Genomic DNA, 23154 nt, shown 5'->3' with positions numbered 1-23154 from the left:
CTTTACACTTATATTTACAAGTCTCAAAGAAATGTGTTAAGAGTCCTAAGTATGAAGAGTAGGTATTCCACTGAATTATAGTGTTTCAGCAAGAACTTGACGCCCTAGATGCTAACATGGAAAAACAATGCTCCATTATTCCCTTTTCTGTTCTACTTGAGGTCTGGATCAGAAGCCAAGAAGTACCAATATTGGAAAAGTTATAAACAAGGTCTTATTATAAAACCATTTTTAAAGGAAAAGTGTGCAACTTTCACAGAGGAGTAACACAATCCTTTGGGATTACTATGTCAGAGAGACACATAGAGAATATTTTAAGAAAGGGATTAAGAAGAGGTAGTAGAATTTTGCTATCTGTTCTCACTGACTCCTTGAGTCTCAAGGCTATAAGATAATAAACATTAGGGAGAAAAATCCAAGAGACACACAAAACTGGGTAGGACACTGCATCTACATATTCAACTCAAGAGATCTATAATTCACGCATAATACTTCACTCTCGACTATGATACTCTGACCACATTCATCCTATTTCAATAATAACCATTTTACCCAGGTGATGGTAAGCAGTGATTTTATTTAACATGACTTCTTTTTGCCAATTAAACATTTGCAACAGAGATGATCAGCTGATCTTCCAAGTAAACTTGCTATCAGATATGTTAATATTTCCCATGTAATGGAAGACTGCATTAAAATTATTCCAAGTTCCAAACTTCCATACCTTTATAACTTGGGCACAATTTTTTAAGGGTAACAGTGCTGTGGCAAACGGAACATATTCACCTATTCCACTTCAGCCCATTATACTGAATTTTACTTAGTACTAAAATTATTAACTTGTACTTCTAAAGGCTGGAAAAAATAAGCTCCCCCAAATCTCTAATTTAGTGTAACTTTGGCCAGTAAGAATAGCAAAATTTGCTTACAAAATTGAAAGCCTTCTACAACATTTTAAAATTTTTGTTTTTTCCATCAGTCTTAAGTTTCAGAAATACTTATTTCTTCCCTCTCAATAGAGGGATAACTACCACTCTGCTTCATGAATGAAATAATCTAATTCTGTTTCTCTCAACTTCATACCCTCTAGAGACTCACTCAAACGGAGTAATAAGCTCACTGACAAGAATGCAATTCATATTTCACTAACAAACGGAAATTCTTCCACAGCAAAAGGTCAGTGCCATGAATTTAATTTTCTGAATTTCAAAACCCTTGATTAATGGAGACACCTTAAATTTCAGTTTACACTTTTATATAGGATTTCAGAGCATGCTTCAAATAGCTTATGATAAGCTATATTAATAGCTTAGCCTCATTTTTATCATTAAAATAATCTACAAATATCAGAATACTAATTAATTTTGTTCTGATAACTAATAAATAAATCTTAAAATATCTGTAGATATAAATCAAACCTCTCAATTCATCTGCCTCACTTGGACTCTTCTAGAACATAGGTCAACAAACCTAGTGGGCTTTTTAGTATAATACAGTTGTACAGTGCTTTCACAAATTCCAATTCTGTAATTTAGGGTATTTCCATATTTATTTTTAAATATACAAAAAGATTAAACTATTAATATAAATATTTTCTCTCAAATATGTAATATTCTTATGTAAAAGAAAAGGTTTCCAAACATTTACAAAGCAATCTAAAGATAAGTAAACCTGATTTTAGGATCATTACATTAACCAAAATAATTTTCCAGAGAAGGTCCTATTTCAAAGTAACGCTCACTGGCCTCCTCCCATCAACACTTTAAGATGGATCCAGATCCACAGTCCTTGTTTGATTTTCTTCAGGGATCACTTCCAGTGGAAGGAAAAAATTTCAGAAAAAGGTCTCACGACAGAGTGGACAAGTGGATTTGTTGCTAGACGTAAACCATTTGTACTGGGAAAAAAAAAATGTTTTTTTAAATGTTAAAGAACCTTTTAAAGCTGTCATTTTACATATACATCCAAGGTAAGCTTAACAATGATTAAGTGGAAAAGGGAGGATACCAAAATTTTAGCTTCCCCCATTCCTCTCCAAAATCAACACAACTCAGTATTACTTCCAAAGGCTACAGTACGACTCTTTCTCCCTAGGCTCCCACACCACCCAACCACTAAGACATGTCAGAAAGACCTCCTTATGAAGAGACTGTACACTGGGCAGCTTTCTTTTCAATATGATGTTTAAAAAGAGTAAAGAGCTCTAAGACCCAGATGGCCCCTAGTTTTTTCAGTCTCCTTTATGGTCTACATCTGACAGGACCATCTACTGTGTGAGAGAGCTATAATAAAAACACCCATTTATTAAAGTGCTTTGATGCTACCAATCTCCATAAATTAATAATTATTTTTTACAGATTTTGAAAAATCATTTTGATATGCCTCTAATTAACTACAATTACGAGTTTAACCTCATTTTCTTTTCTAGATAGCATACATATAAATATACATAAAATATAAATAAGTTAATTTCTCTTTGGGCTTACCAAGCAGGCTGAATGGAACTTTTTCTTGCATGTTCTACAGGCTTTTTTGGGAAGAGAATAGTTGAAGCCATGAATGACTGAGAAACATATCATGCAATCTTCAACACCCTCAAAACGTTTGTCTACATTATTTTTCCATAAAGCTAGGCCTTCCATAATACTTCCATTCTGTTAACAAAAAGGAAAAAAATAGAGTAAATATACTCTGAAGACCAAAGTTATTTTTATTCAATTTCATAAACTTTAAAGTTGAATTTTAATTAACTAATTAATTTTTAAAAGATTTTATTTATTTGAGATAGAGAGAGGGAGAGTGAGCACAAGAGAGAGAATGAGCCCAATGACATGGGGCTCGATCCCAGGATCCTGAGATCATGACTTGAGCTGAAGGCAGACGCTTAACCAACTGAGCCACTCAGGTGCCCCTAAATTTTAATTTAGAAAGAGAGAATCTGCCTGGCTATATTCACATCTCCTAAGTTTTCTGAATGTTGGCTTTTAAAAGGACCTGCCAAGTTTTAGAAACCAGATAGAATTTTTCTCCACTAAAGAAAGACCTGAAAGAAAGGTTTGGCACCAATATATCAAGTTTTATAGCTTCAGAGTGCAAACAGCTACAGCATGTTTAAAAGTCAAAGCTCTTTGAGAGTACTGGGATTTCTCTCATCACAAAAGGAGAGTTGGCAAGTTAGACTAAAAGTAGCTCCAAAGTTATTCATCGATCCAGTATCTTACAAAAAGATTCCCTCTCAAACAATTTCTTTAACACCATGTATAGTTCTGTGTCATCCACAATGTGAGAGGCGTAAAGTCAACTCCTCTCAAACACCAAAAAAAAAAAGAAGAAATGCAGAACTTTAAAAAGGAAAACAGCTCAGTAGGTAGGTTCAGGTCATTCGGGCATACATCTGTGTTGACCCAAGGAAATACAGTATCTCTTCCAACCTCAATCAGAAGTGATCTATTTTGTCTTCCTGCCCTTTCAAAGAGGAGGTCGGAAGGACTATCTGGAAAGGGGAGTGTACACACAGAAACTTACCTGATGGGTGAGGTAAGTGCTTAACTGCAGCATCCAGTTCCGCCACTGCTGAACAGCCACACCGACTCTCTTCCCACTCTCCACAGTTATTGAACCCAAGGGGTAATTGGAAGGCAGCTGTATTATAAGTTCAATAACTATGTCCTCAATAGTGTAAGTAGCCATCACTTCTCTAGTAGTAGCTCGAGCTTTAACCTGCAACACACGAAAGGGAATACTTTCTGTACATTTCTTTCCTTTCATTCAAAACACATCTTGATCGCTTGACTACTAACAGTCAGTCTTCACTCAAAGTCCGAGGTAAACACGTTGGTTTACTGGACAAGAGATATTTAATACACAGGATTATATACCTGACATTTTATAGTGATTCTTATGAAATTCAAAGTTAGTTTCAAAAGAAATCCTGCTCATAAAAAAGTATGTTTTATGATATTAGGCTTGTCGCGTAAGTTTGAAACAGACCAGGACAGAATGAGTTAATTCCTGCTTTTCTTCCATACCCAGGGTATCAAATATCATTTATATCTGGAAGTCCCCTAAATCTTTCTCTGCCACAGAATTCCCTTAAGCTCTAAAGTCAACCATCAACTGTTAGATTTATAGTTTTCATACTAGCATTGCAAACAACATAAAACACAAATTATCACGCTTGACCCATGCACTCTTCTGACTGTCCTATTTCCAAGCTAAAAGCCATAGCATCATCTTAAATTTTTCCTTCTGCCTCCTCCCAGATATTAAATAGCTACAAGTTTGGATAAATCATCACAAAATTTTTAACATACCTCTCCTTTTATGGGACATTCCCACTGACACTGCCTCACTCAGGCCCTCCTTGTTATTCACAATGTCTACACCAGTGCATCTCCCCTGACTGTGTATTTGAACCCAAGCTCCATGTCAACAGCCTATACTATATATTGCAGTCAGAGCAATTTTACCAATTATTACACTGACAGTGTCACTTGCCTCAAAGGAAAATTACCTGTGGCCAAATAGGACCAAATATTTTAGATCATCATTTGAGGCCTTTTCCAACATGGCCCTACTTCATCATGGAAGCAACTGATGCTCTATTTACCTTCAGGAATCCTGCTCTGTATGAATGCTGGCTTATTCATCATTTCTTAGGGCAATCGCAGAAATTAAACTCTCATCTCCACGCTTTTTGCTTTTGCCATACTGTTCTCTCTATATACAACACCTTTCTCCTCACTGCCCCTAAAACACAACCCTGCCCACTTCAAAGTAATCATCCTCCATAAAGGTGCATCTAACCCCCTCAGTCAGATGAATCTTTCCCACGCTGACTGCAGAGCACTCTTCCTCTTAATGAGCCACTTTCCAGTTTCCAATGCAAAAAACATATCAGTAACACTTTTCCCTTTATTAGATGGTATATTTATTACACAATAGGAATTTGACCTCTAAACTGTCCATTTCCCAAGTGACTGACACACAGTGTCTGGAATCTACAGGTATTCCAATATATATTTTGAACGAATTAATGAATGTCCAAAAACTTTGATGGGAATAAATGAAATTATAACATTGTTTCAATCTATACACTAAGACTTGATACCCAAGAATCAGAAAATAAAGTAGACAACTTCTGTAAATTCTGAACCAACGGTTAATATTGTGATGATACTCACTACAAATGATAGACATAACCAGTATTCAAACAACTTTTCTGGACAAAATTCAATATAATACTAACCGTCATGCCATTAAATAGTTGTGTACTTGTTTGCACGGAAGAAATTTCTTGAAAGGAAAGAACATTGCTGACATACTTGCTTGTAAATCTATCTACGATATTGAAAACACGCTTCTCACTACTATTCCACCATAGCCTAACCATGGCAGGCAAGTCTTTTAATGTCATATGATAGACTGAACAAGCCAAGTGTGGGATATGGTAGGGAAGAGTTGATGTTTCTGAGGAAAAAACAAATTCTTAATTAGTAACATGTATTTCTTACACAGAATAACAGACCAGAAAATCATTTTTAATTCCTTAACACTAGGAGCTAGAGATCAAAAAACAAATATACTGAAGAATCCACAACTCTAGAATATTCACTTTCTCTCACACATTCAAAATGAATCACTGGAATGGCAAAAAGAAGTGAAAAGAAAGAAGATCCCAAATGACACTGAAAAATCTGCCTAGACATAGCACTCTCTATCTCACAAGCTAGATCACAAAAAAGGGGAACATACATATCTTAAAAAGGACAACCCCAACCCCCTACACCCAGGGAGTAGGAAAAGAAGCTAAATAAAAAGCAAGAAAAATTTAGGGGTGCCTGTCTGGCTCAGTCGGTGAAGCATGCAAATCACAATCTCCAGGTCATGAGTCTGAATCCCACATTGGGTATAGAGATTATAAATAAATTAACTTTAAACAAAAAAAAGGAAAAATTTAAAGACTGTCTTCTTATAAATTATGAAAAGGAGTTTGGTCCCTATACTTTCCCCAGACCTCACTGATGTGTTACACAAAAATCCCAGAATATCCGTCTCAGTACTCGCAAGACATAGTACCCTCCTCACATCTCCAATACATTTAAAAAATTTCAATTCTAAGGAAGCCACTTAAAACTCTGAAGTACAACTAGATGCATGCATGTTTATCCCCTGAGCTAAAATCTGAGCTCCTGGAGTGAAGGAAATAAATTTTACTCATCTCCGTTTCCCCAACTGAAGACTACTTATTTACAGGCCTACAAAACATTATCACCTAACGAATATTTGCTTACAGAACAAATGATAACAGTCTCAACAAACAAAGCTTCAAAAATGTATACATTTCTTACCCTTCACACAAGATTTAACTGCATGTCCTATTTAGACAAATATGGAAAATCGTGCAGTTCAACCTTCTCATAGCCAGGACACATGTTTGGGTTACTCTCCAAACTCTGGAGAGTACAGCATAATAAATACAACCTAATCTGGACCTAGTCTCCCAGAAAGAACACAAACACACATCATACTGACCTCTAATACTCAACTGGAGCTCTTCCGTAAAGAATGTTTTAGGATCCTTATTTGAGAGCTCAACAGCGGTCTCTGCATAAGTTGGATTTTCTGGCATAAGCCTGAACAGGTGATAGAGCAATTTATTCAAACTTTTTGTTTTTCGGAGGTACATTGAGTACAGTGCCCGAAGCTGGTGGAGAGTAAAGAATTTTTGTTATAAACCAAGTCAGTGAGAAGAACGAATCAAAGCACAACAGATAGCACAAGAACACAATGAAAAAGGTATTAATTTGAAGACTTAGAATTACATGGAAGAGTACTACAAAATATATGCCACATTCTTACTTTCCAAACAAGTCAGCTGATGGCACTGTTCCCTTTCTTCATAAACAGCAGTTTTCACTATCTTCTCACTATCAGACATATTCTAACATCGTTCTCAAACTATCTCCTTGTTAAAAAGTTCACCTCTGCTTTCTCTAAGATAATCTACTCCCACAAATGATTTGCTCCCTCTCTTCCCAAGTTTTCCACATACCCCTTCTGCACCATAGTCCTTAATCTTACAGTAGTTCTGCTTAAAACTAATTCTTTTATGGCTGACCTCACCCTGTATCAAACACTCCAGCATCCCTTTAGAAAAGAGAGCACAAACTAGTAGTCCAAAATGTCTTAGGGTCGTTTTGTAAAGCAGGATTTCAGTCAAAAATATGGATTTCTGGGGCGCCTGGGCAGCTCAGTCAGGTAAGTGTCCAATTCTTGGCTTTGGCTCAAGTCATGATCTCATGAGTCACTGGACTGAGTCCTGCGTCAGGCTCCCACTCAGTGGGGAGTCTGGAGAATCTCTCCCTTTGCCCTCCACTCATTCCCACAAGCGCAAACATAAACTCTCTCTCTCAAAATAAATAAATCTTTAAAAAAGTATATGGATTTCTGGTTCTTTTTTTAAAAAATAGGAAAAGCTTGTAAAATAAGTCAGAGAAAGACAAATACCATATGATTTCAGTCATATGTGGAATTTAAGAAAACAAAGGAAAAAAAAAAGGAACAAACCAAAAAAACAGATTCTCAACTACAGAGACAAACACTGATGGTTACCAGAGGAGAGGTGGGTGAGAGGTGGGTGAAACAGGTGATGGGGATTAGGGAGGGCACCTGTTGTGACGAGCACTGGGTGATGTACAGACTTAATGATCACTATATTGTACACCTACAACGAATACGATACTATACACTAACTGTACAGGGATTAAAATACAATTTTAAGACATAGGAAAGTCTGGTACCACTAGGCGCACTACAGGCATCTGTGTGCCTTAGAACTCGTTCCTCAATAACCCACTTTTTATATGTTCACATTTACTTTGCAACTCTTTAGTATATCTACAGGTTTTTAAATCATTCTTCCCACTAAAGCATATATTTCCTATCTTGGTGTAAGACACCATTTTCTAAACACTACAAATGCTCAAATACAAGTATCAAGTCACAGGATACAGAATTTATTTTTAAAATATGTTGATCAGGGGCGCCTGGGTGGCTCACTGGGTTAAGCCTCTGCCTTCAGCTCATGTCATGATCCCAGGATCCTAGGATAGAGCCCCACATCGGGCTCTCTACTCAGCGGGGAGCCTGCTTCCCTCTCTCTCTCTGTACCTGCCTCTCTGTCTACTTATGATCTCTGTCTGTCAAATAAATAAATAAAAATCTTTAAAAAAATAAAATAAAATATGTTGATCAAAGTACCTAGCAATGGAGAAATCTGGAGGGCACCACCTTTCTGAGTAACCAAACTTACTATTACCAATAAAGGACACAAACATGCTATGCTTCCTGAGGTGACACACTGAGGACACGTCACCACCACGCAGTAAGTACTCTTGCTGAAAATTAACCAGAAACTGATCATGAGGAAACAATCAGACAAATCCACATCCTAAGAGAGTCTACAAAATAACTAACCTCAGTGACAATAAAGAAAAGAAAGGGAAATTATGGGTTAAAGAAAAATGACAAACATGATCCTTGATCAAATCCTCAACAGAGAGGGAACAAAACCATAAAGGACATTATAGGGACAACCAAAAATATCTGAATACAAATTAGATATTGCATTAAAATTAAATTTGTGTATAATAACTATATCAATACATTTTTATAGAAACATGTCTTTGTTCTTAGGAGACACATGTTTAAATACTTTCTGTAATGCATCATGAGTCTGCAACTTTCAAATAGATCAGCAGAAAAAAGTAAATACAGAGAAAACATGTACAAAGGTACCAACATTAGGATGCTTGGGTTGCTCAGTGGGTTGGGCGTCCAACTTGGTTTCAGCTCAAGTCATGATCTCAAGAGTCATGAGATCAAGCCCCGTGTTAGGCTCCCTGCTCAGTATGCATGAGATTCTCTTTCTCCTCCCTCTCCCTACTATATGCGCTCTCTCTCTCCAAAAATAAATAAGTAAATCTTCAAAGGTAGTAACATTAAGTATCTATGACTCTAGGAAAAAGGTACATGACTTTTCATTGAATTATTCTCCCACCTCCTAAGTCTGAATTAAAAAAAAAAAAAAGTTGGAAGTAGAATTTTTAAAAACTAATCGGTCAAGCAGAGAGAGTCAATTATCATATGGTTTCACTTATTTGTGGAGCATAACAAATAGCATGGAGGACATGGGGAGTTGGAGAGGAGAAGGGAGTTGGGGGAAATTGGAAGGGGAGGTGAACCATGAGAGACTATGGACTCTGAAAACAATCTGAGGGTTTTGAAGGGGTGGGGGGTGGGAGGTTGGGGGAACCAGGTGGTGGCTATTAGAGAGGGCACGGATTGCATGGAGCACTGGGTGTGGTGAAAAAATAATACTGTTATGCTGAAAATAAATAAAAAATAAATTAAAAAAAAAAGAAAAGAAAAAAAACAAAACAAAACTAATGATACATATCAATGGATTTTTTTGATAAAGGTTAGTATCCAAAATATACGAAGAACTTATAAAACTCAACAGCCAAAAAACAAAAATAATCCAGTTGAAAAAATGGGCAGAAGACATAAATAGACATTCTTCCAAAGAAGACATACAGATGGCCAACAGACACACAAAAAGATTATCAGTATCACTCATCATCAGGGAAATGCAAATCAAAACTACAATGACATACCATCTCACACCTGTCAGAATGGCAAAAATCAAAAACACAAGAAACAAGTTGGCAAAGACGCGCAAAAAAAGGAACCCTCTTATACTGCTGGTGGGAATGCAAACTGTACAGCCATTCTGGAAAACAGTATGGAGGTTCCTCAAAAGAGATAATATAGAACTACCCTGGGATGACTAGCTGGTTCCGTCAGTAGAACACACAATCCCTGATCTAAGGGTTGAGTTCAAGCCCCATGTTGAGCGTAGAGCCTACCAAAAAACAGTAACATTAACAAAAAAATGTCAGGTAATCTTCAAAGAAAAATAGGTCTGTTGTGGGTGGCACAGATCAACTGACCTGCAGCACTGAAATAACCAAAGTACTGTTGCATTCCATTAAAATAAGTAAATAAATAAAACTACCCTACGATCCAGCACTACTGATATTTACCCAAAAGATACAAATATACAGATTGGAAGGGGTACATGTACCCTGATGCTTACAGCAATACTATCTACAATAACCAAATTATGGAAGGAGCCCAAATGTCCGTCAACTGATGAATGGATAAAGAAGATGTGGCATATATATACAATGGGATATTACTCAGTCATCAAGAAAAATGAAATCTTGCCATTTGCAGCAACATAGGTGAAGCTAGAGAGTATAATGCTAAGCAAAGTAAGTCAGAGAAAGACGAATACCATATGATCTCACTCAAATGTGGAATTTAAGAAACAAAACTGATGAACATAGAGGGAAAAGAAAGACAGACAAACCATTAGAAGATTTTTTTTCTTTGACAGAGAGAAAGCATGAGCAGTGGGGAGGAACAAGGGGAAAGGGAGAATGTGGGTCTCAATCCTCGGATCCCGCGATCATGACCTTAGCTGAAGGCAGACGCTTAACTGACTGAGCCACCCAGGTGCCTCAAGAAATTTTTTTTTTAAAGATTTTATTTATTTGACAGACAGAGATCACAAGTAGGCAGAAAGGCAGGCGGGGGGCGAGGGGGGGGAGCAGGCTTCCTGCTGAGCAGAGAGCCCGATGTGGGGCTCAATCCCAGGACCCTGAGATCATGACCTGAGCTTAAGGCAGAGGCTTTAACCCACTGAGCCACCCAGGCGCCCCGAAAAATTTTTTTTTTTAAATGGGAAACTACAGGGACGCCTGGGTGGCTCAGTTGGTTGGACAACTGCCTTCGGCTCAAGTCATGATCCTGGAGTCCCGGGATCGGGTCCCGCATCGGGCTTCCCAGCTCCACGGGGAGTCTGCTTCTCTCTCTGCCCTTCCCCTCACTCATGCTCTCTCTCAAATAAATAAATAAAATCTTTTAAAAAGGGGGGGGCACCTGGTGGCTCAGTGGGTTAAGCCTCTGCCTTAGGCTCAGATCATGATCTCAGGGTCCTGGGATGGAGCCCCGCATCGGGCTCTCTGTTCAGCGGAGAGCCTGCTTCCTCTCCTTCTCTCTCTGCCTACCTGTGATCTCTCTCTCTGTCAAGTAAATACATAAAATCTTTTTAAAAAAATTTTTTTAAATGGGAAACTACAGAATTATTTTATTATTTATTTTTTAAAATTTATTTATTTATTTATTTGAGAGAGAGCGCATGAGCAGGGCAGAGGGAGATCGATGAACAGACTCCCGAGTGAGGAGGAAGCACAACGCAGGGCTCAATCCCTGGACTCCAGAACACGACCTAAGCGGAAGGCAGACGCTTAACTGACTGAGTCACCCAGGCACCCCACGAAACTCTTAACTATAAAGAACAAACTGAGGGTTGCTAGAGCGGAGATGGGTAGGGTGATGGGCTAAATGGGTGACAGGTATTAAGGAGGGTATTTGTGAGAGCGCTGGGTATTATATTTAAGTGATGAATCACTAAATTCTATCTACTCCTGAAACTACTATTACACTGTAAGTTAACAAACTGGAATTTAAATAAAATCTTAAAAAAAAAAAAAATCAATGGACTTTTAAAAACACATGTATATTACCCAGAAATCCCCTAGGCATACAATACAAGAGAAATGAAAATATATGTCCACCCAAAAATCCATATACAATGTTCACAGTAGCTTTATTCACAACAACCAAAAAATCAAAACAACCTAAATGTCCATCAATGGATAAATGAATAAACAAAATGTGGAGGGCGCCTGGGTGGCTCAGTGGGTTAAGCCGCTGCCTTCAGCTCAGGTCATGATCTCAGGGTCCTGGGATCAAGCCCCGCATCGGGCTCTCTGCTCAGTGGGGAGCCTGCTTCCTCCTCTCTCTCTCTGCCTGCCTCTCTGCCTACCTGTGATCTCTCTCTGTCAAGTAAATAAATAAAATCTTTAAAAAAACAAACAAACAAAATGTGGTATACTCATCATATGGTGGAATATTATTCAGCCATAAAAAGGAATGTAGTATGGATATATGCCATAACATGCATGAATTTGAAAACATTATGCTAAGTGAAATATGCCAGACACAAAAGACCACATATATGAAATGTTCACAAGAGGCAAATCCATAGAGTCAGAACACAGAATAGTGGCTGCCAGGGGCTGGAGGGTCTGAAAGGAAATGGGAACTGACTGCAAATGGGTAAAGGTTTCTTTTTTTTCAGATGTTGAAAATGTTCTAAAATTAGAAAGTAGTGATATTTGCACAATTCTGTGCATATGGCACAAACACCAAACAGCAGACTTTAAATAAGTAAATTTGATAGTATGTGAAAAGCATATTATTAGTAAAGCTATGAAACACGAAGCTCATGGCTTTGTTCCAATTCAATCTGATTCACTAGTAGTTGTTGATTTTCCTAAGAAAAAGGTTTTTAAAAGGCCCAAATTTAGGACCAATTACAGTGCTTTTTAAAAAATTCCATTTGCAGGACGCCTGGGCACCTCAATCAGTTGAGCATCTGCCTTCGGCTCAGGACATGATCCCAGGGCCTTGGATCGAGTCCTGTGTGGGCTCCCTGCTCAGTGCATGCCTGCCTCTCCCTCTGCTTGTGCTCTCTCTCTCTCTGAGATATTAAAAAAAAAAAATCTTTAAAAAAAATTGTTTGCTTTAGGATTTATCTAATTAGGCTATTAACTGAGTTATTCTGGTTTAACTATCAAAGTTCAGTTCAAGTTCCAGGCTCACTAAATGCTGCTGTACCCCAATTCTGGAAAAAGTGACGCATGGACATTCTCTAAATCTCTGAATGTAAGATGATAAAAAGAAAACTCTTACACATGGAAGGCTCACTTTGCTGTAATTTTTTAGAGATCAACAATATTGTAAGAAACAAATATGAAAGCCCCAAAAGGATTACTTGAAATAGATCACCAACAAATACAACGAACTCAAGTCACAAACATAAGTGGCTGGCCTAGATCATCGCTGCCTCTGTAATTTCATCTTTCCTTTAGATATATGAATGCAAAAATGCATTCATGTTCATTTATTTGTACCAAGGTATGAGTTATTAGCAACAACATAAGTTATAACTTAGGAATCCTGAAAAATCACATTGGAAATGATTGCCATATTTAATCACAACTTAAATGTAAGGTAATAAACCTTTATTGCATTAACCTGTCAAAAAAAGCCATTGTTTATATTAAAAAACCCATCAGTTTATTTAACTGATTCAATCAACATTTAATTGGAACTTTCTAAGTGGGGATCTGCCTAAAGAAAAAGAAAAGAAAAGAAAAAACCTGGAAATTTTTCCAGTGTTCCAGCTTTCTTCCGAGACATTGAGGTCTTTCTTCCTAAACATGAGACAACAGAGACATCTAGTGGCTGCTAGAATAATTTGGGCAAAATAATTATTTTAGGATTTTTTTTTTTTTCTTAACCACTTGGAGATTAACTGTTTGAATTACATAGGTAGCATTTCACAAATCTGGCTCTAAACACTGATTCTCAAATAAGATAAATTCCCAATGATGTATTTTTTTAAAAGATTTTATTTATTTATTTGACAGAGAGAGATCACAAGCAGGCAGAGAGAGGAGGAAACAGGCTCCCTGCCAAGCAGAGAGCCCAGTGGAGGGGCGGGGCTGGGACCCTGGGATCCTGGACCCTGGGATCATGACCTGAGCTTAAGGCAGAGGCTTTAACCCACTGAGCCACCTAGGCACCCCCGCAATCATTTATTAACTGAAATCTCCATAGGGTCAGAAGTTGACCACGGTGGGGGTGGGGGGGGAACCAGCAAGAGCCAATTTCTTTGGAATTATTATTATGGTAATACAAAGATTTATATATTATATTATATATATTATATATATAATATATTATATATATAATATATATTATTATATATATTATTATATATTATATATTTATATATTATATTATATTATATGGTAATACAAGATTTATATAAATCTTGTTTCCTGCACTAAAAAGCCTTGGTAGCTACATTCAGTTAGAAAAAAATTAACTCCAGCACATTCCAGAGATAACTTTTGCAAAAACCTGTGTCTGTGCACGTGCGTGTGGGGAAGGAGGGGAGGATAAGGAAGTTAAGGGACAGAAAGAGCAGAATGTCTGAAGTTAGCCAGAAAAGATTAGATTAAAATGAGAGGCATTTCCCTTTTTTTTTTCAAAAAGAGGGGAAACAAAGGATTTAGAATAGTAACAGAAACACACAGAGGACAGAACTATCAAAAGTTATCACATATTTATTTACCTGAGATGAAGCAGCTTTGAAGAAAGTGAGTATTAATTTCCAGGTGAGAAGGTATCCCAGAACATAGCAGAAGTCTTCACTCAGTGGCTTAATAGTAACTATCTGTCCAACAGGAATACACCCCAAAACATTTTCTAGCAAGTCCTCTTGAGTGCTAAGAAGAGACATCAACGCTGCCGGTGGTGACCTATGAATCAATGATTAAACACCACAATTTTCTTCATAACTTACTCCTTAAAAAACTAAAAGCATGTATGAACTTTAAGCATTTTAGAAAAATCTTTCTATTTTCCAAAAATCATTTTAAAACTCCCCCCTTACAGATCCAGTTTTAACTCTGCTAATTAAAGATATTTAATTACAAATACATTAACATATATAAACATAAAACAAATGTTATATTCATAAATATGTAAAATATTTTTCAGTTATACATTTAAAATATATGTGAAAAATACTACAAAACCTAAGCTCTACCTGTTAGCACTTGAAGACGCTTTTAGAAAACATATATTTCAACCTGTTTATGGACGAAAAAATAATCACACACCCAGAGAGGCTTAATGATTAATCTCAAGACCCTCAGCTAGTCAGGGGAATGACGAAAGATATGGGGTCCTACCAGATCCCTATAAAAGGTAAAAAAAAAAAATAATAATAATAAGACTGTATGTCTTTTCAGGGAAGTAAATTCAATATTCATATTAACTTACGACAATGTAAATAAATCTTCTTCTTTACTGAACTACTCTACTCATTATCATTCAGATGAACTTGAGAGAGTCTCCAAAAGTGAACTTGTGTATATCCTGTCAAACTCTGACACTGTAGCTCAGTTCTTTCCCTTTCACCTCTGCAACGCTTCTCTTGTGGCTTCCTTTTTCCAGCCCATAAACACAGGTCTTCAAGCTTCTGCCCTTGGATTTTTACCTTCAACACCACTATCCCAGTACCACCCCTTCTCTATTAAATACCAACAGTCACTGAATTTTACAAATACCAGTTTAGGTATCTCTCTATCTCCGTGTTGCCCTTCATGCACTGTTACTGTTTCTAGAATAGTCTCCACCTCTGTGTGATTCTTCTATAATTTATGATTCATACTATAGCCAGAATGAGCTGGTACTTTTCCTATCTTCTACCAAATAATGCCCTAAATCCCAGAAAATGTAATTTGTAAGGCCCTTCATTATCTTAGGTACCCATCCAGCTTTATTTTTCACTATACCTTCCCCACCTACTCCATACATACTCATTCATTCATCCTTTCATTAAACAAATGAGCAGTATTCATGAGTCTGCGTTAGGCCAGGGACCATTCTGAATGCTATGAATACAGTCGGGAACAAAAGACAGTAATTCCTGACTTTACAGAGCTTCTATTCCCGTAGAGGAACACATAGACAATAAAAAATATGTTAAGTGGGAACTACTTGACACTTCTGTCACATCCTCAAATTCATGCCTTAAAACATGGTATTCCCTTAATTTATAGTCTTCCCTGCCCTACTGAAGTGCTACCTAACTTGACAGATGCAGCATAAATGTCTCTTCCTCAAAAAAAAAGTCTTCTCATAAGTGACTCTTAATCTCACGAAACAAACTGTGGGTTGCTGGGGGGAGGGGGGTTGGGAGAAGGGGGGTAGGGTTATGGACATTGGGGAGGGTATGTGCTTTTGGGTAAATTGGAAGGGGTGGTGAACCATGACAGACTATGGACTCTGAAAAACAATCTGAGGGGTTTGAAGTGGCGGAGGGGTGGGAGGTTGGGGTACCAGGTGGTAGGTATTATGGAGGGCACGGCTTGCATGGAGCACTGGGTGTGGTGAAAAAATAATGAATACTGTTTTTCTGAAAATAAATAAATTGGGGAAAAAAAAAAAAAAAAGTCTTCTCTTCCAGTGCATGGAGTTGTGTTCCCCGAGAAGGCTATGTATCTTTTTCCATAGCACTTGCCACACACTGTCTTCCATTACAGAGTAATGTTGTCTATAGTAGATGATAAGCTCCTTATGAGTAAGAATAATTACTAAACACCATATTCTCTCCTCAGCATTTAAAACTTTACACAAAGTAGGTGCCAAATAGATATCTGAATTGACATACTCTTTCCACAGCTACCATGTGGTCAATGAAAGCTCTGCTAAATAGTACCAAACTGAAAATATGATTTAGGAACAATTAATGAGAGAAACTTTCTTTGTGGCTGGACTCCAACTTTCATTTTTATCTTACAGATGACTTTAAATGACCTATTAAATGAATATATACTCTAAATTTAGAGCTTTTGTGTTTATCCATCTTCTGAAGTTATTGTAAGGAGATAGATTATAAGAATTTAATAAAACAAATTACTTAAAAAACTTACAAGGCTGGTTCTTCTTCTTCATCTCCATATGACTTTAGATTATCCTGATCATATTGTGGTAATTCAGGCATCAATCTGCAGTCAGAATAAATGTCATATTATATAACATTAAACTGTTCACATGCTTAAGAGCAGAAAGACCAATACTCACTTTGTAATGAGTATATTTTTAAATGATTGTTTCCTGAAATAATCACCTGTGTCCAGGACTATCTAAAAGTAAACTGTGTATAGAGAACAGTGACCTAAATGATCCAAAATTTGGCATCCCTGTTACTAAAATGTATGGTTAAGTTTACTTTTTTTTTTAATGACCAAGTTAAATATATACTCTATATATTTTGTTTTTGGAACCATTACAACATTGATTCAATTGGAAGAATTCTTACTTGTATAGCATATGGTAAACAGCAATTTGCACAGGCCGAGCTCTGTAGAGGAGTAATGGGGCCAATGTATTTAACAAAGTCTGGAGATACTCTGGTAAGTTTGTTTTTTGGCCAGCAACCAATCTTGAAGGGAGTTTTTGACTCAACAGCTGGTCCTTTGGGATATATGTTAATGTTTCACACATGGGCTTCAGCATTGCATTCTGAAAGGATGTTTCAGATTTATCTTCACTTTCTTCTGATAAAAAAAGGAAAGAAACATGCACATCCCAAAACAAAGTGAATAATAGAACTTGACTGATTCACGGTCAAATGTCATTTAAGAAAATGAAATAAAAAACTGACAAATTAGTATTTTAATTTAATAGTCCTAGCTAGAAACCATTTAATGTAACCTTAAACAGTAGTCATAACTTCTACCACCTCATCCTTAAAAAGGAGAGGAGCCTGAGTTATAAATAACCTCTTCAGGTTATCTGAATTACTACCATTTTAACTTGCAAGTCTTTGGATACTTTGCTAGTTTTCAATTTTTGTCAGAAGCGTATATGATGCTTCTCAGATGCCACGCTTCCTCTCAGGTTTTTTACTTTACTATTCTGTCCTGTTTGACTTAAGCAGCCTAAGTTTTTGTTTTGACTTTTACAACTAGTCATTTGCAATGAATTCCACTTCGATTCCCCCTTCACTTGCCTGTAGCAGTCACCAAAAGAGGTAAAAGCAAACTGTGGATGCCTTGGGAAAAAAATTCTTTCCATTCACTGATTAGATTTACAGGGAGATTGCCAATGGTATCCGGAGTTGCAGAATCAAAAAAAGCACTGAGCTCACAGGCCAAATCACAGCTGACACAGGCAAACAGTTGTACAAGTGGAACAGAATACAATGCCTGATTTTCATTTGTTGTCTGAAGAAACAAAAATGAAACACGTAAGACATCTGCCAGCACACCACAAATCAAGGCAATAAAGAAAACTCTCTCAGTTCTCTAAATTTTAAAATAAAAAGCAGCTGAAGTGTAGAATCTCAGGAGACATTTATACGTTTTACATTAAAATAACTTAAAAAAAATTAAGTACTAAGAATTAGAATCAATCCATTTATTCTGAAATTCTATTTCTAAAACTATGAAAGAAAATATCAATTACCATTTACCAAGTGAAATATAGAAAAACATATTTATAATCTTCTCAGAAGCCCTACTAATTGGGCATTATTAAGTTATTTTAAAATAAGGACACTGGTGGTGTTTGGATGGCTTAGTCAGTTCAATGTTCAACTCTTAACTTAGGTTCAGGTCATGAGACTAAGCCTTGAGTCAGGCTCTGTGCTTGGCAGGGAGCCTGCTTGAGATTCTCTCCTCTTCTCCCTTTGCCCCTCTCCGCTGCTCACACTCTCTCTATCTAAGATAAATAAAATCTTTTAAAAAAATAAAAAATAAAATAAGGACACTGAGGTTCAAGTAGATCAAGTCTGAACACCCTAAGCCACACAGCTAATAAAAACAAAGCAGAAATTCAGACCAATTCAATCCCAATGGTCTGCTGCCATTAGAGCCCACAAATATTATACTTGCTTTGTGTCATAAAAAGAACATTGATTCCCTCTGAATTTGTTTAGTCTTCAATGTATTCCTGACACAGTTCATTTTAATAATTTAATTAAGAGCCAAAAAGATTAAAAAAAAACTGATCATGAAAGATAAGCCCTCCAATGGCTGTGCTAAAATATTATATTAAAATGAGCTAGTGGAGAGAACACTTTAATAGCAGAAGATTCGGTCACTGAATGATACTGGCAGATATCAAACCTCTATCACTTCAGTATTCTATCAAATAGTAACTGGTGAGGAATACATCTATAAAGTGTTTCGATGTTCGCCGAAGAGCGAATTACAATAATTTCTTAAAAAGTAAGATCAGTAATTGGTTCTAGTATTCAAATATGCATGAAGACCTAAGAGAGGTGCTGATATATCGGGTTAATTTACCTCCAACCAAGCCAACATGGAGCACATGATGAAGTCCCATTCACTCTCTGCCAAAGGAGATGAGCAGTATTTCAGAAACAGGGAAAGGAACCGGATTATTTCTATATTTACACCTAGTATCTCTGGACTTACTTCTGACAGATTACTGTGATAAGGACAAAAACAAAACATGAAAGAATCATATGGACATTCAATTAGAAATGATTTTATTTTAAATCTTATATACTTATAAAAGGCTGACTTAAATGTTTATTATCCTATTACTGTACAAAACTGTGACTATAAGGTACACAATCCGGATACACATTGTAATGGGGAGGGGGAGACCCAGCATAAAATATCACCTACCAACTGAAAAGAAAAACATCTTCATGATCTTTCTTCCAGGATATCAGAATTTTTAATATACCATGTAGTAGCTCCCCATCATCTATGCTTCTGGTTTGCAGGCAAGAATTGAAAATGGCAAGATGTCCAAAACCTCCTAAAGTAAAATTCAAAATGAAAATTAAAATGCACACACATACACACCCACACCTATCTATACACACTGCCTTTAAACCAAAGTCTCGTCTTATAGATGCAGAAATTATTGCTTTGTTTCTGATAAAACAGGTTTTTGACAAAAAAATAGGGATGATTGTTCTCTTAAACCACGCTAATGTTAAAAAGAAGAATTCTTTTCTTTCGATATGAAATTCGAATGAGGAAAAGCAATTCTAGTGCAAATCATTAAGCATTATAATTACTATAAATGGGAAAATTCAAGAAAAATCAATCACTATATAGAATATATAGTGAATGATATATAGAATGGTAAGCTACCAACTCATTTCTTGTATCATATTGTTAAATTGTGTGCAACAGACTAAAAAAAAGAAAAGAAAGAAGAAAGATAATGAAAAAAAAAAACAGAAAAAAAATTGTATTGCTACTATAAAAAATAGTCTATTTTGAAATAAGTCAAAAACCTTCTCCAAAAATGTCCTGGTTAAGAATTCTAAAAAGGACTTACATGAAAGAGTCAATAAATAAGTGTGTAAGCTCACAGGGCAGAGACCTTGTCTCTGTACCAAGCACTTAACACAGAAAAGGGAGTGGCGGTGGGGGTGGGGGTGCGGGTGCAGGTGGGGTGAGTAGACGAAATTGTGCTTTAAACTAACCGTGCTGGGTTATTTTGGTTTCGTTTTTTATTCTTGGCTTCTTTAGTATAGGATTCATTCAGTATACCCACCTCTCAAATAAAAACAAACATAACATACAAAAAACATTGCTAGAATATAAAGTTAAATAAAGATGGAAAACAATATATTGTTCCATAATTCATACATTCACTCAATAGGCATACCGTGTCTGGAAAGCTCTCATAGACTCACTGCTCTTAAGAATCCTTGGTTCCTTCTTATTCTTCAAGGCTCAGCTTCAATAGTGCCTCCACTCTGCATAATCCCCACATGCATGAAGTATAGCCCTCTGCATTTCTCTGGTCTCAATTATCTTGCGCCTGTTGCCTTTACAGCACTAATATTTGTCACTTATTTACTGTTATCTCAAGAGAAAGTAAGCTCCACAAAGGAACCTTGTTTGTTTTACTTATCACTGTATACCTCCTCCTAGTACAATCTCTAAGATACAGACATTTATTTTGACTGACTAAATGAGTATGAATAAATAATACCAGGTGCACTGCTAGATGCTGGGGAAAGATGAGCAAAATCAAGTCCCTGAAGGGACTCATCCAGTAGTACTAGGAGACTTAAAAACAAATTACAATATAATGTGGCAAAGAATGGGAGGCCAGAAAAGGAAACAACTATCTTCATCTAGGTTGAGTCAGAAGAGCGCTTGTAGGATCAAGCCCCGAGCTGGGCTCCACATTCGGTGGGAGTCTGCTTGGCTATTCTCTACCTCTGCCCCTTCCCCTACTTGCTCACTCTCTCGAATAAATGAATAAATCTTACAAAAGGAAGGAAGGGAGGGAGGGAGTGTGGGAGGCGCTTCCCAAACCTGCTGTCTGAACTGGGATTTATCAAAGGAAGGAAGGAAGGGAGGGTGGGCTTCCCAAAGCTGTCGTCTGAACCAGGATTTACCAAAAGATAAACAAGTCTGAAAGAGTAGCAAAGAGGTACTCTAGCTAAGGCACAAAGTGGTAAAAAAGTATAGAAGAGGAGAGACATCACTAAGATGGCGATATAAGTTGTTCTTAACTTTGCTCCCCCTCACAAGAAAAACAACTAACAACTTGTTCTTATTCAAGAACAAGGTATCACTGAGACTCCTATAGGGGTGAGGCTGAAACACCCCCTTATCATCATTGAGACCAAGACAGAATGCAATAGGAAGGTAAGAGAAGCAGCTATACACTGACTGCACTGTCCCTCCCCTGGACAGGGCAGCACCATGTGGAGAAGTCCCCTGTGAGACTCTGGTTCCTTCAGTAGGAAAAGAGAACCCAGATGGGAAACCAGCATACACCCCCATTATTGTGAGTCACTTGTGGGAGCTCCTATTTTGATCTTACAGCACTGTGATTTCTGGGAAATTTGCAGGGCTCAGCCACTGGGCATCTGACTTTGTCAAAGAATGGATGAAGTGCTTTTAACAATCAGCACACAGATCTTGGAAGAGCAAGTTCATACTTGCAGTGCCCAGTAATAATCTCGACCAGTGGCTTTGCTTATCTGGACAACCTAGACTGGGGCACACTACTGACCAGTGAACACAGCACGGTGCAGACCTTCCTGATTCTGATCCTTACAGGAGGAGTTGTGACAGCCCTAAAGCCCAGTTTACCCACTCCCAGGTAAGGAGCTGAGCCACACCCCCATCCACACACACTGTGGAGCATCTTCCCGCCCCATGAGACCAGAGGGCTGGAGAAAATTCCTGAAAGCTGTGTGACCCCATAGCACTCAAGCCAAGAGGCAGCTGAGCAGGTATAATCACTCCAGAGCAAAGTCAGTACCACACATTGGCGCTTCCCCTGCTTCACATGGGCAGAGTGATTAATTCACAGACAAAGCTGAGGATCACTCCCAGCCCCTGCCCTCCCACCCAGGCAAGGGAGCTGAGACAGAGCCCCACACATTGTGGAGAGTCTTCCAGGCCATCTGACCAGAAGGGCTAGCAAAAATTCCTGAAAGCTCTGCAGCACAACGGCACTACAACCAAGAGGCGGGCGGGCAGAGCTGATAGAGTGCAGATCAAAGCTAGTGGCCCTCTTCAGTCAAGGAACTTGGGATGCAGTTCTACTTGAGTTTAGACAACAAAGAGCTTTACTGGTGTTAGACCTCCTTCTGCCACTGTGCCCAGGCAGGAAGTCTAATTTGTAGCCCCACTCATCACCAAATACAACCTTTAGTCTGCCTGACCAGAGCACCTAACCAGAGCACACAGGAAGCTCCACAGTCCAACCAACAGCCCTGTGTCCCGTGGCTCTTGAATAGTGAGCACAACCCATGGCTTCCCCCATTTGCAGAGCATCACCTGACAAGGGAATTGTGCACACTCTTGCCAATTCTAGTCCCCAAACAATGAGCTGTACAGATTCTGGAATCCGTCCTGCTTCCCTGCAAGGGCAGGGAAGCTAATTCGTAGACCAATCCACCAATGAATACAGTACCCAGTCCTAACTATCTAGTGAGTCCAACCAGAGAACCCAGGCAACTACTGAACCAAGCTAGCGGCCTTATCCAATGTTAGCCTTCCCCTGCCACTCCACCCCACTTCCTCAGAGCTCATTTGCCCCAAAACAGACTGTGATAACAGGCCCTACTTGCACAAGAACATTACCAGCAGACACACCTAAAAACCCAAACTGAGCTGACCAGTAAAGAACTCTCTCTGCAAACAAACCCATAAATTACTAACGTTTGGAAGAGAAGGACAATCAAACGTGCAGATACTAAAGTAAGGAATAAAGGATCACAAATAATCAGATAAATATGACATCAAAGGATAGTAAAACTCTAATAATTGATCCTAAAAATAGGAAAATGTATAAATTGTCAGACAAAGAATTCAGAATAATTCTCTTAAAGAAGTTTGGAAAACTACAAGAAAAGAAACTAAG

The 23154-nt window shown here is 37.7% G+C and overlaps 1 protein-coding gene across 2 annotated transcripts in view; it reads right to left on the bottom strand.

Annotated features, from left to right (window-relative positions):
• Positions 1-557: 557 nt before the first annotated feature.
• LTN1 (listerin E3 ubiquitin protein ligase 1) overlaps positions 558-23154 on the bottom strand; it is a 67189-nt gene continuing 44592 nt past the window's right edge. Inside the window, exons 20-30 of one of the 2 annotated variants that reach the window (XM_044251060.1) lie at positions 19431-19566; positions 19083-19227; positions 17786-17999; positions 17093-17330; positions 16704-16778; positions 14336-14522; positions 6535-6706; positions 5249-5469; positions 3526-3720; positions 2487-2654; positions 558-1897 (exon numbers count right to left, since the gene is read on the bottom strand). In XM_044251060.1, the coding sequence (XP_044106995.1) occupies positions 1835-1897; positions 2487-2654; positions 3526-3720; positions 5249-5469; positions 6535-6706; positions 14336-14522; positions 16704-16778; positions 17093-17330; positions 17786-17999; positions 19083-19227; positions 19431-19566 (1814 nt within the window). In that variant the 3' untranslated portion in view covers positions 558-1834. The remainder of the gene's footprint in view (positions 1898-2486; positions 2655-3525; positions 3721-5248; positions 5470-6534; positions 6707-14335; positions 14523-16703; positions 16779-17092; positions 17331-17785; positions 18000-19082; positions 19228-19430; positions 19567-23154) is intronic. The other variant, XM_044251061.1, reaches the window with a different exon arrangement.

The sequence above is a fragment of the Neovison vison genome, chromosome 6, assembly GCF_020171115.1.
Source record: "Neovison vison isolate M4711 chromosome 6, ASM_NN_V1, whole genome shotgun sequence".
NCBI lineage: Eukaryota > Metazoa > Chordata > Mammalia > Carnivora > Mustelidae > Neogale > Neogale vison.
Note: the sequence above shows the minus strand (reverse complement) of the source record. Positions and strands in the feature narration are given on the sequence as shown.